Raw genomic sequence first — 15,511 nt, 5'->3', positions numbered from 1 at the left:
CGTGCATGTGCTTGTGTAGGTGCATTTATTTGCACGTGTGAGTGTGTGTTTTTGTGCACACACTTGCATATGGGTGTTTGTATTTAAGTAAGTGTGTGCTTGTGTGTGTGTGTATGTATATATGTGTGCACCCCCTACCTATGTGTGCATTGTGTACATGCGTGAATATGTATGTATATGATTGCATCGTGTGTGTATGTGTGTATGCATGTACACATGCACACATCCTTTATATGTGTGGGGTGTGTGTGTGTGTGCATGCGTGCGTGCGTGTGTGTGTGTGTGTGCATGCATGCATGTGTGCGTGCGCCCACACGCACGCACGTGCAAATGTGTGTGTGCATGTATATATGTGTTGTATACATGTATACATGTGTATATGTGTGGTGTGTACATATGTATATTTGGGATGTTGGTAGTCCAAGAGTCCAAGGTTGGTAGTCCAGGAGTTGATGGTAGTCCAAGAATCCAAGGGTGGTAGTCCAAGAGCCCATGGTAGTCTAAGAGTCCAAGTGTGGTAGTCTAAGAGCTTGTGATAGTTCATGAATTCATAAAAGTCCAAGAGTCCAAGGGTGGCACGTGGCAACATTTCCTAAGCTCTTCTCCTCCAAGCAGCCACTTGTCAAAACCATTGTTGTCTTTTCTTTTTTTCATGAGTAATAGGTAGAATAGATAATGGATGCTCATGGGCACTCCCTTTTGTTTTACATGGATGGATGAAGAGAGACACTTGTCAAAACCATTGTTGTCTTTTCTTTTTTTCATGAGTAATAGGTAGAATAGATAATGGATGCTCATGGGCACTCCCTTTTGTTTTACATGGATGGATGAAGAGAGACAGAAGAGTGAGGGATACCTTAAATATAATATGATTTTTTCTAAAAGAAGACAAAATATGTGGGAAATCCATGAATCAATCCCATTTCTGTTAAATGGAGCGAGTTCTAATAAACACCAAGGGGACAATGGAGGTTGTCAATGGAAACCACATCGAATGATCTAAACCACTTTTTGCATGGTCACACGCACCATTTTTATTACCTTAAGCACCTTGGCTGTCAATCACGTCCCCATCCCATTTTCATCATGAACACAGTTCTAAGCCCTTCACCAAGTGGATCAACCATAGGTTGAGATTACAAAGGCATTGCTGAAGCAAATGGAGGTCAATGGCCATTGACCTCCATTTTCATTTGCCCTTTTTTTTAAAGAATGGCCATTGACCTCTCCCTTTCTCTCTCTCTCTCTCTCTCTCTTTCTCTCTCTCTCTCTCTCTCTCTCTCATCCTCTTCTTCTTCTTCTTCTCCTTGCTCTCTTAGCTTCCAATTCGCTACCGTTGCAGCGCACCATCTCGGGTAGGCCACAGGGATGAGGTTCATTTTGTTGTAGAGCACGAGGAGGAAGTCATTTTCTGTGCGCAAAAAGAAAAGTGAAGGTAAATGCTTGGAGAGGAAGAGTCACGAGCAAGCACTTAAAAGGGGAGGGGGGTAGGAGATACCAAGTGTAAGTTAAAAGTTTGGAAACAATGGGTAAGAGAGAGAGAGAGAGAGAGAAAGTTGAAACAAAGGAGAATGTTGCCGAACCATTTCAACTCTGCATTTTTGTCACTCAAATTCACAATCGACTTTCCGTTACTCTTCCCCTCACCCTCATCATCCTTCTCCCCTTCAGATCTCATCATCTTTTGCTTTCTGCATTCATTTCACTCTAAACCTACTTCGATCTCTCTCTTTCCTCCCCTCAATTCTAGCTCTTCCGCTCCTCTGCTGCTCTCTCTCCTCCTGGGTTTTAAGTTTGCCGGCCTCTGTTATGATTTCATAACTATGGATCTTGCCCACGTTTTTGCCTCCTTTCCCATCATCCTTCCGGATCGTAGAGCTTCGGCTTCTCTTTTATCGCTGAGCCTGCTTCACGTAATGCAATGCATTCTCGTAGCACACGGACAAGTTGCCGCTCAGAATATGGGAGGTTTGCTTCCACCCTGGACTTTCCCAAATGTTTTATACGGGATTGATTTCATCAAAAAATTTGCAAACTCTCTCGGTCCAGTGGGCAGCCCGGCCCCGCGCTCCGCCTTGTCGATCTCTTTTGTCTCCTCGCCTTCTTACCGTTTTACAGAAAATTCTACAGTCCGAATCGGCTAATCACTCTATCTTTTTGACTTCTCCCGCACGCAGTCTATACTTAAAGAATGACAGTGTGTATCACAATATGTTGAATCATAGACTCGTCTTTAGCCCGTATGCAAGTGTTCATACCCTTATGGCTGGATAAATGTTTTGAGTTATTAGGTCTTCATTGATTAAACAACGAAAAATTTGTTGAAGTATGTACCAAACATAAATTTGGAAGAATAACATCTCTGTACTGAAGTCAAAGAGTAAAACGAAATGGAAATTAGAAAACGGATATCTTTGTCCCAGGAAGCTTGAAATGCCATCTTGCATTTGGCTCATTGGCTTTAAGTAACTGGCAAATCTTTGTCTCCGGAAGCTTGAAATGTCATCTTGAATTTGGCTCATTGGCTTTAAGTAACTGGATGTGATTTTTGTGGAGATCAAGGAACATTCCCAGACGATTAGCACAATTTTGGAACAGTAGATTTTGTCTTCTATGAAGACAGACAGTTTTCTATTTTGTAACTTTTTATCTTTTTGTTCGAATGAAATTTTGAAGTTTTTGACCGAAAAAAAAAGAACTGGCAAATCTGGAAACGGGCAGGAGAACGGTGGCCATTTATGCTAGGAATGAAATATATTGGTTTGGGGCAGGGGAGCCCTCATCATGACTATGGCCAATCGTAATGAAATATATTGGGTAGGCATCTGTCAAAAACTAAAGTGACAGGCCACAAGCGATTTGAGCTGCCATGAGCTGAAAGAAGTGTTCAGTTGCATTGATGAACTCTTTATAAATAGAAAGTTGAGGGACACTATGTAAAGAGTTATGTCCATAGATCCTTGCAGGAAGTTTTGGCCTTTTTAATCAGAGGGCTAACTCCTGTGGCACAAACCCACCCACGTGTTAAAACATTTGAATATTTGGTATTATATGTATGCCTGATTTAGGGGGTTCAAGCCATCAGTAGTAGTACATGAGTCATGTCCTGTCTGTAAGGTCACTCGCTTGAAACAACCAATTGTGGGGTACATGGCCTCTCTTGCATGGGTTATAGTGACGGCTTCACTGTGACTACTGTTTTTCTTTAGGAGCAGTCATGATTCATGACATTGCAGCAGGTTTTGGTATTTTAAAAACTTTTTCTGTGGCGTTACAACCATCCATATCTGCACATTGAACCAATCAGTACATTAAGATCGTGGTGAATCCAAATATTATTTCACCCATATCATGCCTACTACTCTTAAGTATTATCTTCCGTCAGGTAGCATGCATCCTTGACACAAAGATCTTGAATGCAAGCCGCCACTGCAGATGCTTTCACAGTAGGACTAGCCTTGGAAAGTGTTGGCTCACTCATTAAACAGTGGGCTATTTGCAATGAGCCAACACCCTCTGGTACAAGGCATCATACAAGCCATTATACAGCACGCTGTAGTCAATAGACTATTGGTGCTAGTATTACCAAGCAAAGCTGTGGCTTGGGAAAATACGCGTGTGGCTTTGCCGGTTTTGAACATCCTTTCTACCCTACAACACTAGCCTTCATTCAATTTTAGGGTACTACAATTGATGAAAGCTTTGCAAGATATGCCAACGCAATCGCTGCTGGAAGTAGGACACAAATCCAAGCAATCTGCACAATTTGTGCCTCGACAGTATGAACGCTTGAGCTCATGACTGTGCTCTCGAGGCTAGAAGCTTCTAGTGCTCACTCCACTCAGCTACCCTGTTCTTTTGCAACAGCCCCACCATGATCACCAAATGTTCTTCCCTCACCCACTTGTTACTTGGGTACACAGCAAGTTGCCTACTCTAAGCGCTAAGTGCTGAAAAGGTGCAAGGGAGAAGCGTGGGAACTGAGCGTCAACATCCTAAGGGGTTGCTGCAGCACGATCGTAAAGGCATATCGACACCCTTAAATGGAATGAACTCTTACGAGGAAAAAAAAGGGTACAATCATAGAAGAGAAGTGACGAGTTGTATTATGAAAAGGGCTATAGGCCTGGGTACAAACAGATGATGACTATGTGATAGTGCTTCCTTTCATGAGTGCAGGGACACTTCCTCACTCTTCCTTTCTGTGCAACAACTGATAGAATACATTCAAAGAAACACTCTTTGCTCGTTCTGGGGACTTCATCGGTGCCTTTTCCAATCTCTTTGGCTACTCCGTCAGCTCTCTACTCAGGTTGTTCTGATCTCTTCAGTTGTCAGCTTCCTCAAGCACAGGCTTCTTTAGGGACTAGCCTCTTCTGAGTCACCACCGCTTTCACTGAAAAAGGGTTTGCGTGCACATCCGCCACCTCGGCCACAATCAGTCATATATATATATATATGAGAGAGAGAGAGAGAGAGAGAGAGAGAGAGAGAGAGATGTATATATTTATATATGGACTCTGTTGTGCACCACCTTTTGTCCAAACACCTATGTCACGTTAATGAGGGCTCACAACCAATTATATGCCCTACAGATCTAGCCTAGCCTTAATTGCGAGAAGCTTACCACACCATCTGGGTATGGCATCCCAACGGATGTAAGTTGCAGCCAATTTAATTGCTTGCCTCCTCGAATCTCTGGATAATGTGAAAAAAACTCCTCATCCAACCAAACTGCCTTGAAAACTCCAACTTGGTTGAATAAAACTTTGGGTGCTATCCTGTGCCATGCTTGAACTGATGGAGAAGGATCTGCTTTGGCTCCAGAATCTTTGCTTGGTCTACAATCTTTGGTTCCTTTTCACCCTTGATTGCATCCAACAGACCAACATACCACTTCATTGGGTGCATCTTCCATGATCCAGGTAGGTGTAACTGCAAGGAGTCGTGCCTGTGTGCATAGACTATGATGAAGGAGATTGGGTCATCTGTGGATCAAGAAGAACAGACTCAAGCAGATTGGACCGAAATGCCCGAAGCTATGACATTGGGGCATTGTTCTGTTTCCGATGACGAAGGTGGTCAATGATGTTACCAACCTTGGCCACACGAGTGAGGCCTCAACAGTATCGATCTTTACATCCACTGCAGAGCCATGCTAGGTAAGTTGGTCGTTAGAGGACTCCTAGCCTTGAAAGGATTTCTTCACTCATTAGATTTAGATCTACACTCCCTGCAGAGGCAGTGATTGGCTACCAAGCACAACATGATGGATCTTCACGAATGCCCACACTAGATTCCCCTCTTCTATTCTTCCACCAGTCCCTCTGAGATGACTAACCATTTGGGTTATGTGCTCTTCGGGGAGGTCCTTAAATGCCTTCCAAGGTCCCAAGGACCTCTCTCCCATTTGGACTATTGCATATAACTGAAGCACCAAAGGTCTACAAGTGTCATCCAAGTTAGATTCATTCCACATGACTGGCTCTGCATCAATCTCATCCTGATGAATGGGGTAATCCGCTACAAGACATGGCCTCTGCCACAAATGAATACAATAGAGCAGCAAGCAAGCATCCTTGCTGGACTGATTCTAGAAATCTAAATCTGTCTCCTCTGGTACTCATGATAAGAACCTATGCGGATGATCTTTGATCCAAGAGTTAGAAAAGCTAAAACAAAGCAATGTACCCTCCAAGAATCCCAATCTACTCTGTCATAGATGTCTCAAAATTTAAAACATTCAATTAGTGCTGTCTGTCTTGGGCGTGTCAGGTTTTGCTATGAGAAGGGAAGCATAATAATGTGTAGCAATTTGCGTAATAAATACCGTTATAGTCAATTAAGTTCAAAATACTTTCTCTGTCATGTCAAGGACCAAGAGCAAAGTCAAAGGTTTGTTGACTTTCAAATCCAAGTTCATGCCCTTGTTACATAAAGGAGCTCATGGGCCCAAGCATTTGATGGTCTTTTCCATACTTCCCTTTCCAGGGCAGCTAGCTTCTTGTGGATGGCAATCTCCTATCTAAGGATATATTGTCTACTGGTCCTGGCAACACAATGATAAAACCTGCTAGTATGAAGAAGAGTAATGAGTTGTTGCCAAAGTAGGAGGAGAACACAAACCATCCTGCAAATAAGACTCCTGAATATGGACAACCGCCATTGATAACTTCTCTCTATATATAAAGCCTTTGGAATCTGGGCATTAGCAGAGCGAGAAGGTGTGCGTGGCTCAAAAATAGTAAGAACTGTCAAATAGTAGTCAGACATGAAAACTTCTAGGGCAATACAATTACTGCGATCTCTATCTAGCCTCCAGAGTCCAGTCATCAACATAGGATCAGTACATGGATGGGCCTTGAATGTTTCCTATTTGACCAATAAAATAGGAGAAAGATGGAAAGGCATGAAAGGCATCATTTAATCCAACAATCTCAGTATCAAAACTGAAAAATCAATTCAAATTCAGGAGATTGCTGCAGCCCTTCTTCAAGTTAAATATGGTCGTCTCAGGTCTGTAGGGCTTCTTTATGCATGTGCTCACCCAAGATAATAAGGACGTTCTTCCTATAAGATATGGTGTTAGGTGTTGGTAGTGCTATGACATTTAGTGAGGGATTTTATTTCAATGATTTAGAGAGGTTTTGCTGAGGATATGGCTGGCACTAGGACTTTAGGGGAGGAGATACATAAAAAAGGAATGGGTGGAAAAAGTGATATCTAAATCTAGTCAAAACAAGGGGCTGACTTGGATTCTTATGTAGTAGATGTGCAATCGCAGGACAAAAGTGCAGCAGACCAAAAAGTAATTTACCTAACTTCTAAATAAATAAATAAAGCTTGCAGAGATTAAAGCAGATCTTGGAGGTGTTTAAATTTTCTTACTTTAGTTATTATTTTGGCATCTATAATTCGTTAGACACATTTTTGTTGTAAATGATGTACTCTTTTTTAATCATTTTGATAGTCAAATTGTCTTATGTCGTACAAAATATGCTACCCAACCTTCAGAACTTCCTTTAGAAGTAGTATATTTCAAAGGGGGGCTGAATCCTCTCTAGTTTTGTGTGTTTATGTGCATGCTTATGTGGATGTTGATATATGTTTTGTTTTATATACAGTTCAAGTATTCTACACTGCATTTTGAGGGTGGTTGAGATTGGATAGGGAACTTGTATTCTACACTGCATTTTGATAGAGCTTGCCATACCTTCTGTTCAGCTCTCTCTCTCTCTCTCACCTTTTATTGGGGATGTCTTTAAGCTTCAGTGACCATTGTCAGAAATAACCCACTGCCTTCTCAAAGTGCAAGATCATGTTACGTTAGTGAAGTGATTCCATTGAGTAAGCAAAGTAAAGGATTTGTACAGCACACTAAAGAATATATGGGAAGAGTGTCATTGTCAAATTCTGCGTTGAATTGCAAAATCCAATTACATCTTTTTCGATAGACCACACATTTTCATTAAACAACATAACTGTTTGAATTCAACATTGGCATCTTTTTTTCAGCTCCCTTTCTTGCAGACTTTGTGTTTATTATACTTGTACTAAAGTTATGCTTTGGAACAGTCAATAACCATCAAATACCGCAACACCCCCCTCTCCTCCCCCTTTGGGCCTTCCCCCATCACCCCAGGAAAGTGTCTATTAAGTATAAAAGATGGTACAATGAAACAGGTTAGTCAAATGGCTACCTCATAAGAGACGAAAAGTGCTATTCCCGGAATGCGAAATAAATAATAATGAAAATTACAAAACAGATCATGTGAAAACAATCATGGCTAAGCCAGGATGATCCTGCCACGAACGCCCAGATGGGCTGTTAACAAAAAATAATAATTTGGCCCATGTAACCTTGAGTAGTTACTCTGTTGATTGTGATTTGCCTTGGAACCTGTCTCAAATACACTTTAGGATGTACATGATGTCCAGCTAGATGCTGGCAATGCTCTATACCATCTATTGGACATACCCTCCATGTGCAATGCCATAATGCTGCCAGTGATGTTCCATGATTTGCCTTGCAGCCTGTCTCAAATATCCTTTAGGATGTACGTGATGTCTAGCGAGATGCTGTCAATGCTCTATACCATGGGCTGGACATACCCTCCATCTGCCATGCCATAATGCTGCCAGTGATCTTCATTGATGAGTCTGCTGGTGGCGGTGTTGTGTAATCTGAGGAGAGCATTGATGCTAATATACAGGAAATCCAAAGCCAAACTCCAGGCAAAAAGTGGCCTTTCCAGCTTCCCTTCATAAATCATCTGAGGTCTCAACTGAATCATTCATGCAATTGCAGCCCATGGGATAAACGATCTCTCTTTACTGGTCATGGACATGAGAAGTGCCATTCTCTGCCAAATAATGTTTGCCTTGCTTCAACTGCAGAGGCAATGCTGATTGAATTCCTTTATGCCCAACAATATGGGTGAAACAGTGATACACCAGTGATATGCCTTCAAGGACCTCAAGTCATAAGAAATAGAATCTTCCTATTCAGTTCTTACCTGACATATTCTCTTGCAGTGAGTTTCTCTTCAATTTGTGCCATTGAACAGATTTTGCTACTTTTCAAAGACAGTAAAGTTTTTGTTTCTTAAATGGAGCTTAAACAAGGGTTCGAGGCTTCTCTTAATAAATTCTTAGCAATTTGAAAATATTTTCTCTGCGATGGCAACTTACTGGTCTTCCTTAGAGTAAGGTTGCTTCTTCTATATTCGATCATTTTACATGGCTTAGCACCTTGGAATGAAGTCTAGATGCATTTACTGGAAACGAGAAAAAGACAGTTTGGACAGAAATCTGTAATGATTATTATCCTGGTAAATTCTATGGCTCTCTTATCAATGGTATTCATTGATTGCCAACCATCCATACTCCTAATGGTCTTGAACTTTCAAATCTGCTTGTGATGCATCGTTGCTGGAATTAAAAAATTTGTTTGCAAGTAGGCACAATATACCATTGGAATTTAAAATCTTGTTTGCAAGTAGGCACAATATACAATTGGTGGACAGGGTAAGGAGAAGGCTTTGCTAGTGAGCCATGACAAGAGAAGTGATTAGATCGATACCCTCTTCTTCTTGCAGATCCGCCATTTGCAGTACGCATTAGCTGTGGATCTTTGGAGAACGTAGTGGTACCAAACTCAAATGTCATGTGGTCAAAAGATGAATATTACACAGGTGGAAGTTCCGCAAATGCTTCTCTCCGTAGTGGATATGCTCCTGAACTTAGCACCCTCAGGTATTTTCAGCTTTCTGATGGACCTGAAAATTGCTACAATTTGACTGTTCCAAACGGGCACTATGTGATTAGAGCCTTCTTTGCTTTTGGGCAAGTTGACAATTCGAACAAGGAGCCTCTTTTTGAAATTTCTCTAGAAGGAACACTGGTTCATACATTGAAGCAAGGTTGGAGCAATACTCCTGACCTTTCCTATACAGAATACCGTGTCTTTATCACCGATGAGGCAGCCACTGTATGTTTTCATAGCACAGGTCATGGAAACCCATCAGTGTTGTCTGTAGAAGCGCTTCAAATTTTAGATGATGCATATTATATCAAGGAAAATTACACGATTCTTAAAACCATAAAACGGATCAGCTGCGGCTCTAAGGAAGCAAAATATGGAGTAGATTACAATGCCAACATCTGGGGGGGTGACCGCTATTGGGCCACAGACAAAGACTTGGACATGGGATTAAGTGTTTCAATAAGCACTACAAACAGTATACAAGGTGCCTCTGAAGCTCCAAATCTTGTACCTGAGGCAGTGTATCAATCAGCATCAACTTCAACACCTGGCACTGACTTATCATACATTTTTGATGTTGAACCAAATCAGAACTATTCAATCTGGCTGTATTTTGCAGAGATTGATCCAGCAAAAACAGAGAAAGGACAGAGATATTTTGATATTTCAGTCAATGGAAACCCTATCTTTAGTGAGTTTGACATCATAGGTCAGGCTGGAAAGCAATTCACTGGGATTGTGCTGAATACTACTGTACTTGTTGATGGGAGGTTTCTGACTTTAACCTTCAGTCCATTACAAGGAGTTATCCTTATCAATGGGTTTGAGATCTATCAAGTCATAAGGACAGAGTATGCAACATCGAATCAAGAAGGTACCTGCCTAAACATCTGCAATCATATATAAATTTTTCTTTGTTTCTGGGAAATATCGTCTAGCAATATACTTTTTGAATTTCTTCTTACACATTGAGCAATGAGACGTGGTTGTATTCATTCAATAAATTTCATACAAGTTCATCAGTTTTCAGGAATCACTCGTAGAGATCTAGTATAAGTGCCCTATTGTTGGATCATCTGCGACTCTCCTGCATGGACATCAAGCAGGATAGCAGGAAAGGGGGGTGAAGTCCAGTGTGGAGCTGGCTGCACTCTGCCAGCTGTTATGGCAAAGGCCAAGACATTTGTTACTTATAGGTCAATGACTTTGGTGGCCAACTTTTATACGAGACAGAAGCTGTTCCAGCCAACCAAACAAGCTCCTGCACATTTATACAGGTCCCTGCTGCAGGTGCCTGTCTGCTGGACACTTTCATGTACTGCAGTCTTTCGAGGCTGTGCATCTGCCCTGACTCAACTCTCCAGCCTGCTGCTGTACTGCCACCCTGTATGTTATATCTGCTGTACCTGCTGCTGCAGTAGCATATCACCTGCAGTACACTCCATTACGTGCTGACCAGGTACTGTCGCAGCCCTTCTTCCCTGCTGCTGCACCTTGTGCTCACTGCTTAGGCTCATGGCTGGACTCTTCCAGTTCATGAACACATACTTTGGTCGCGCTTTGTGCTGCCCAAAATAAACCCTAACAAAGACAAGTGGCAGCCATATTGCTGCTCACTTGGCAGCCTCACCCCTTCCCCCCGCAAGTTCATCTACCCACAAGTATGCTGAGGTGTCAACCACCTGAGATCTCCTCATTTTGGGGCTTACAGGTGATGCATCGACCTATTTATCCAACACACCCTCTCAATGACACATTGTGGCCCAACGTCAACTTTGTCAAAGAACTGCTCCATCAGCGCCTTTGCAGAAGCTCTCAGGAACAGGTCAAGGATTCTCTTCTTTATATGGTCCTGAATCCCGCACGTCTAATATCTTCAAGAGATTTCCTGCATCATTCACGAACAACCGGATCCAATCTGGAACACTGGGACAACTTCTGATCCAAGTCAGTGTCCAGGGTACTAAAAAAAGGGTCTGCTTCGACCCAACATACAATCCACATCTTGATCCTTGATTTCTTGCACAGTGGATTGTCCACGTTGATCCTCACTGGTAGGAATCCCTCTAGCCGATTCTTTTGAAGCATGATGATCCTCCATGTGTTCTTGGTTTCATAGGGATTCTGTAAGGCCTTCCATTCCTCCTACACTGTCTCTGCTAGCTGGATGTGAGGTATCACCAAATCCGCAACTGTCCCAACGATCGTGGAAAGAGGGACTGCATTTCTCAAGTTCCACTCTTTTCACCTTATCTGGGTCTACAGAATTATGATCTTCCTTGAAATGTCCAGCACATCAAGAGGTTTTGACTTCGTGCCTTCCATCGTCTCCCACATCTCCCTGGCCAATAGATGGCTACGAACCTTCACTTTCCAGATTGGATAATTGGTTCCGTCCAGCTTCCTAGACTCTCCAAAGTTTGGAATAAGTGGGTTGAATCCGATGGCTCGGTGTAGATGAACTGAAGTTTGGTGACCTATTTTGTACTAACTGCAAGCACACCTGAATGTGAGAGCTCCTTCCTCCTCAGCAAGGACTCCACCCTTTAGTTTGACGAAGGTTCCTGGTCTTCAATCTCCTAGGCTTTGAGTCACGAGCAAGGCTAACCCTGGATGATAACCTTCGGCTCTGATACCAAACGTAGGTTGCTTGCTTAAGGCCAGCACTGCTCCACAACAGAAAATTCACCCCGAGATCACAAAATACTGAACAGAATACAACTCAAATACATAATGCTTTACTTGATGTAGAGAGGGAAATTCATATCTGAAAGAGAATCAAATGTAAAGCCAAACAGAATAGATCTGTATATAAATCTTAAGTACCAAAAAACTTCCAATGTATGTACCCTGAGGTAAGGTACTAAAACAAGTCTTTGCTTTGCTGCACCCTTGATCTGCCTGGGATACGAAAAATCAGGTCATAGCTGAAACTCATGTAGCAATCGTCTTTCTTAAATTCTATTCTCTACAAAGAACGCTTAAGGCGCGTTGACTGTCATAAGTCAGTAGTTCTATTTTTATGATAAAAGTACATTAGAAAGAAGAACCATTTCAAATACAATGCTTTGTTGTTGTGGATAATGTTTTCACAAGAATATTGAGCTGTAAATGTCTAGATTTTGACAGGGCATCCTAAAATCCGCATTTGGCTGGTGTGCAGTCTGGGCTTTGCAGGCACTGAAGCATCCTCTTGGGTTACCTTCACGGTTAGGGTGGAATGGTGATCCCTGTGTTCCTCAAGAGCATCCTTGGAATGGCATCAACTGTCAATTCAATTATGATGAAGGCAGCTGGTCTATCACTGGATTGTACTTATCCTTCCTACTTTTGTTTATGCATTTCTGTATCCAGATTGAGCATTTTATTCCCTTGAAAATATATTTGTGTCTCTATTTTTTGTCAATATTTGTTTCTGTTGGACCGTTCCATATATAAGTACACTTGTCTTCATTGGAATCATTGCCAGCGTCCATCTTCTCCGCAGGATAATGACTAGCATGCCAATATTAAGCATCGTTCAAACACGATTTCTGTCACTGGTCACATTTATTGCCCCAGGTCTGGGTCCTTTTGCCCATTGATCAGAGCTTGTCCAGCCCTCCAAGGGCAGCCTGGTTGTGTTCCCTATGGTGCCCAAATGGCAGCCTGCATGCTGCCCATGTGGCAGCCCTGCAAACGCTCTCAGTTTTGCCTCAATAGCATTTACCTTCTTGGTGCACCTCCCCCATCTTCTCCTCATTTGGGGGCTCACAGATGGGGAGGTGACCCACATAACTCCAACAAAATAAGGTGGCATGACCCCCTCATACATCCACCATGGATAAAGGGATGATTGCTGCATGGCACCATTCTATTGGCTTATACTAACTTCTAAGTGGCTGTGCTAATCTACCCAAGGATTAACTCATCACAATCCATCTAGGGAAGGGTAGGTAGTCCCTCACACGTCCTCACCCCTTAGGCTATCATTTTGTATTTAACAGGTGGTTTATTGTAAGCAGTCCTTTTGTAACCCTCCATCCCTCTTTTCTTTAATGGCTGGGGAGGTTAAGCTCTCAACCCTGACATGGAAAAAAGGGAAAAACAGGTAGCTGAAAAACTAAGACAGGTCATTCTTCATACCAAGATCCATAGCAATCATAAATCAGATTTCCTCGGCAGGCAATTGATCCCAATAAATAGCATGGGATAAATCGTTTTTGTGGTACTATTCTCTGTCTACAGCTTATCCTGAAACTTCTGTTGAGCCAAATAAATGATCATATACTTTTTAAATGGTCCTCCAGTGACAATCCTCAGTTGTGTTCCCACAGCCAACCTTGTTTTCAGGTGTGAGCCTTCTTCTGCATGCAGATGTTTTATGTGTCATGCTCAAAGGTTTTCGGGCAATTATTATAGACTGTGGTAAAAATTCTGTATGTGCATGATATGTACAGTCAAATCCTGTCAGCTTGAGGCACATACATCGCTTCTCTCTGGTGTGCAAAGTCTACTGCAAATATTTTATCTAGCAACTTTCCATACTGTGTTTTTATTTTGTGTTTGAAGGGTTCAGGGTTTGTGACTAGCTTCTGTTTTATGGTTTTGTGCAGGGATCTTGACACGCAGGGTGTGAAGGGCTTTCTGACTGATGATATATCTCTGCTTGGAAGGCTCCAAAGTCTGTAAGTTTCTTTCTTTAAGATCAAACCCGAGGGGAGAGGTTGTGAATTATTCATTCTTTGGTTCACCTTGTAAGCCTAGGTAATTAGTTTAAGGAATAAGAGTCAGGCTTCAAGTAAGTGATGACAAATATGAGCACTTTATGAAGCAGCTTTTCTGAGAAGACAGGAAGTCTTGGGATTGAAATAAAACTTAAATACAGTAATGTGAAAAGTTGAGCACTTTATGAAAGAATCTTTTCTAAGGAGGCATAAAATCTTGGTTTATTATGATATTTCTGGTAAAATCTAACAGGAATCTGAGCAGCAATAGCATCTATGGAGCAATACCATCAAGCATTGGAAACTTGATGGATTTGGAAATCTTGTAAGTTTCTATTCCCAATGTCCTAGCATATGCATAATCTGGTTCTTAAGCAGCTGAAAGTCAAAGTGTGTCAGTGTCCAGTCCGCAAACATGAATTGCAGAATGGATGGGTGGAGCCATAGTTTTTTCCATACATTACCATAAGCATACTGCATACGGGTACGGAAGTATGATTGGAGTATGTATCAGCCTGAGGCTGAATCATACGTGACCCTAATTTTACCCAAAAAAAAAAAAAGGAAAATATACATTGTACACATTTAATTGACAGAGAGCTACAAAACTCTCAACTTCAAACTTGTATTAATTTTAAAGTCAAGAAACTGATTAAAAAACATTTTCATAAAGGTCTGGGAACCCGGTTCCCTCCCCCCCCCCCCTGCCCCCGCTCCCCCCATACCCCCACCCACCCAAAAAGCCAAGTATGACTGGCCGTACCATACGCATATGGTTCAGCCAGTTAACTATATGCGTGCAGCGTACGGACCCAACTATGGGTGGGGCTGCCCATTGCTCCCGTCTGGCCCCCTTTTAGGGCTAGAGGAAGAACTGGTTGGAGGGAGGCCAAGCTTCTCTCTTCTCAAGGGAATCTACTGGTCTATACTGGCTCAAGAGTGTTTACTCTGGGGTCGACTCATTGCACTAGGCTCCATTGGGAGGAGGTTGAGAAAGAACTTTCTGTCGACTCATTGCCTACACTGGTCAACGAAATAACCGAACAGTTGACCAATGGCTCGCAAAACTGCGCATGTACTTTGATACTATTGACCTCACTGAAGGCAAAAAGATTGCCTTGGCAGCCTCCCTCCTCAAGGATACAACTTTCCTATGGTGGCAACGACGCTTAAAGGACGGCAAAAGTGTGTTAACTTGGAAACATTTTGAACACGTGCTCCGTAAGCAGTTCATACTTGCCAATGCGGACTTCCAAGCACGTTCAAAACTCCGACAGTTGGAGCAAACGGGCTCCCTGTCTTCCTACATCTTTCAATTCACCACATTGGTGCTGGAGATCGATGGTTTAACTGATGATGATTGCCTTCATGCTTTCATCTCAGGCCTAAATCCCTCGTTACACATTGATGTTCTCAAAGCAAACATCACCACCATAGCTGACGCTATTGCTTATGCAGAGCGCATTACCGATTTCCAAAACACAAGGAAGCAGAGTTCTAATAGAACACAGAACTCTACTATGGCCAAGGCTGCTCGCTC

At 42.3% G+C, this 15,511-nt stretch overlaps 1 protein-coding gene across 3 annotated transcripts in view; it reads left to right on the top strand.

The window, feature by feature from the left end:
• Positions 1-1,586: 1,586 nt before the first annotated feature.
• Positions 1,587-15,511, top strand: part of RLP4 (receptor like protein 4) — a 58,771-nt gene continuing 44,846 nt past the window's right edge. For all 3 annotated transcript variants that reach the window (XR_015541176.1, XR_015541177.1, XM_087376069.1), the window contains exons 1-5: positions 1,587-1,968; positions 9,099-10,139; positions 12,429-12,576; positions 13,861-13,932; positions 14,225-14,296. Coding sequence is in view for 1 of the 3 variants with exons in the window: in XM_087376069.1 (XP_087232195.1) it covers positions 1,824-1,968; positions 9,099-10,139; positions 12,429-12,576; positions 13,861-13,932; positions 14,225-14,296 (1,478 nt within the window). In the remaining 2 variants the exon portion in view is untranslated. The remainder of the gene's footprint in view (positions 1,969-9,098; positions 10,140-12,428; positions 12,577-13,860; positions 13,933-14,224; positions 14,297-15,511) is intronic.

Source organism: Dipteris shenzhenensis, chromosome 6 (genome assembly GCF_047967505.1).
Source record: "Dipteris shenzhenensis isolate YYH24624 ecotype China chromosome 6, Dip_SZ_1.0, whole genome shotgun sequence".
NCBI classification, from domain to species: Eukaryota; Viridiplantae; Streptophyta; class Polypodiopsida; order Gleicheniales; family Dipteridaceae; genus Dipteris; species Dipteris shenzhenensis.
Note: the sequence above shows the minus strand (reverse complement) of the source record. Positions and strands in the feature narration are given on the sequence as shown.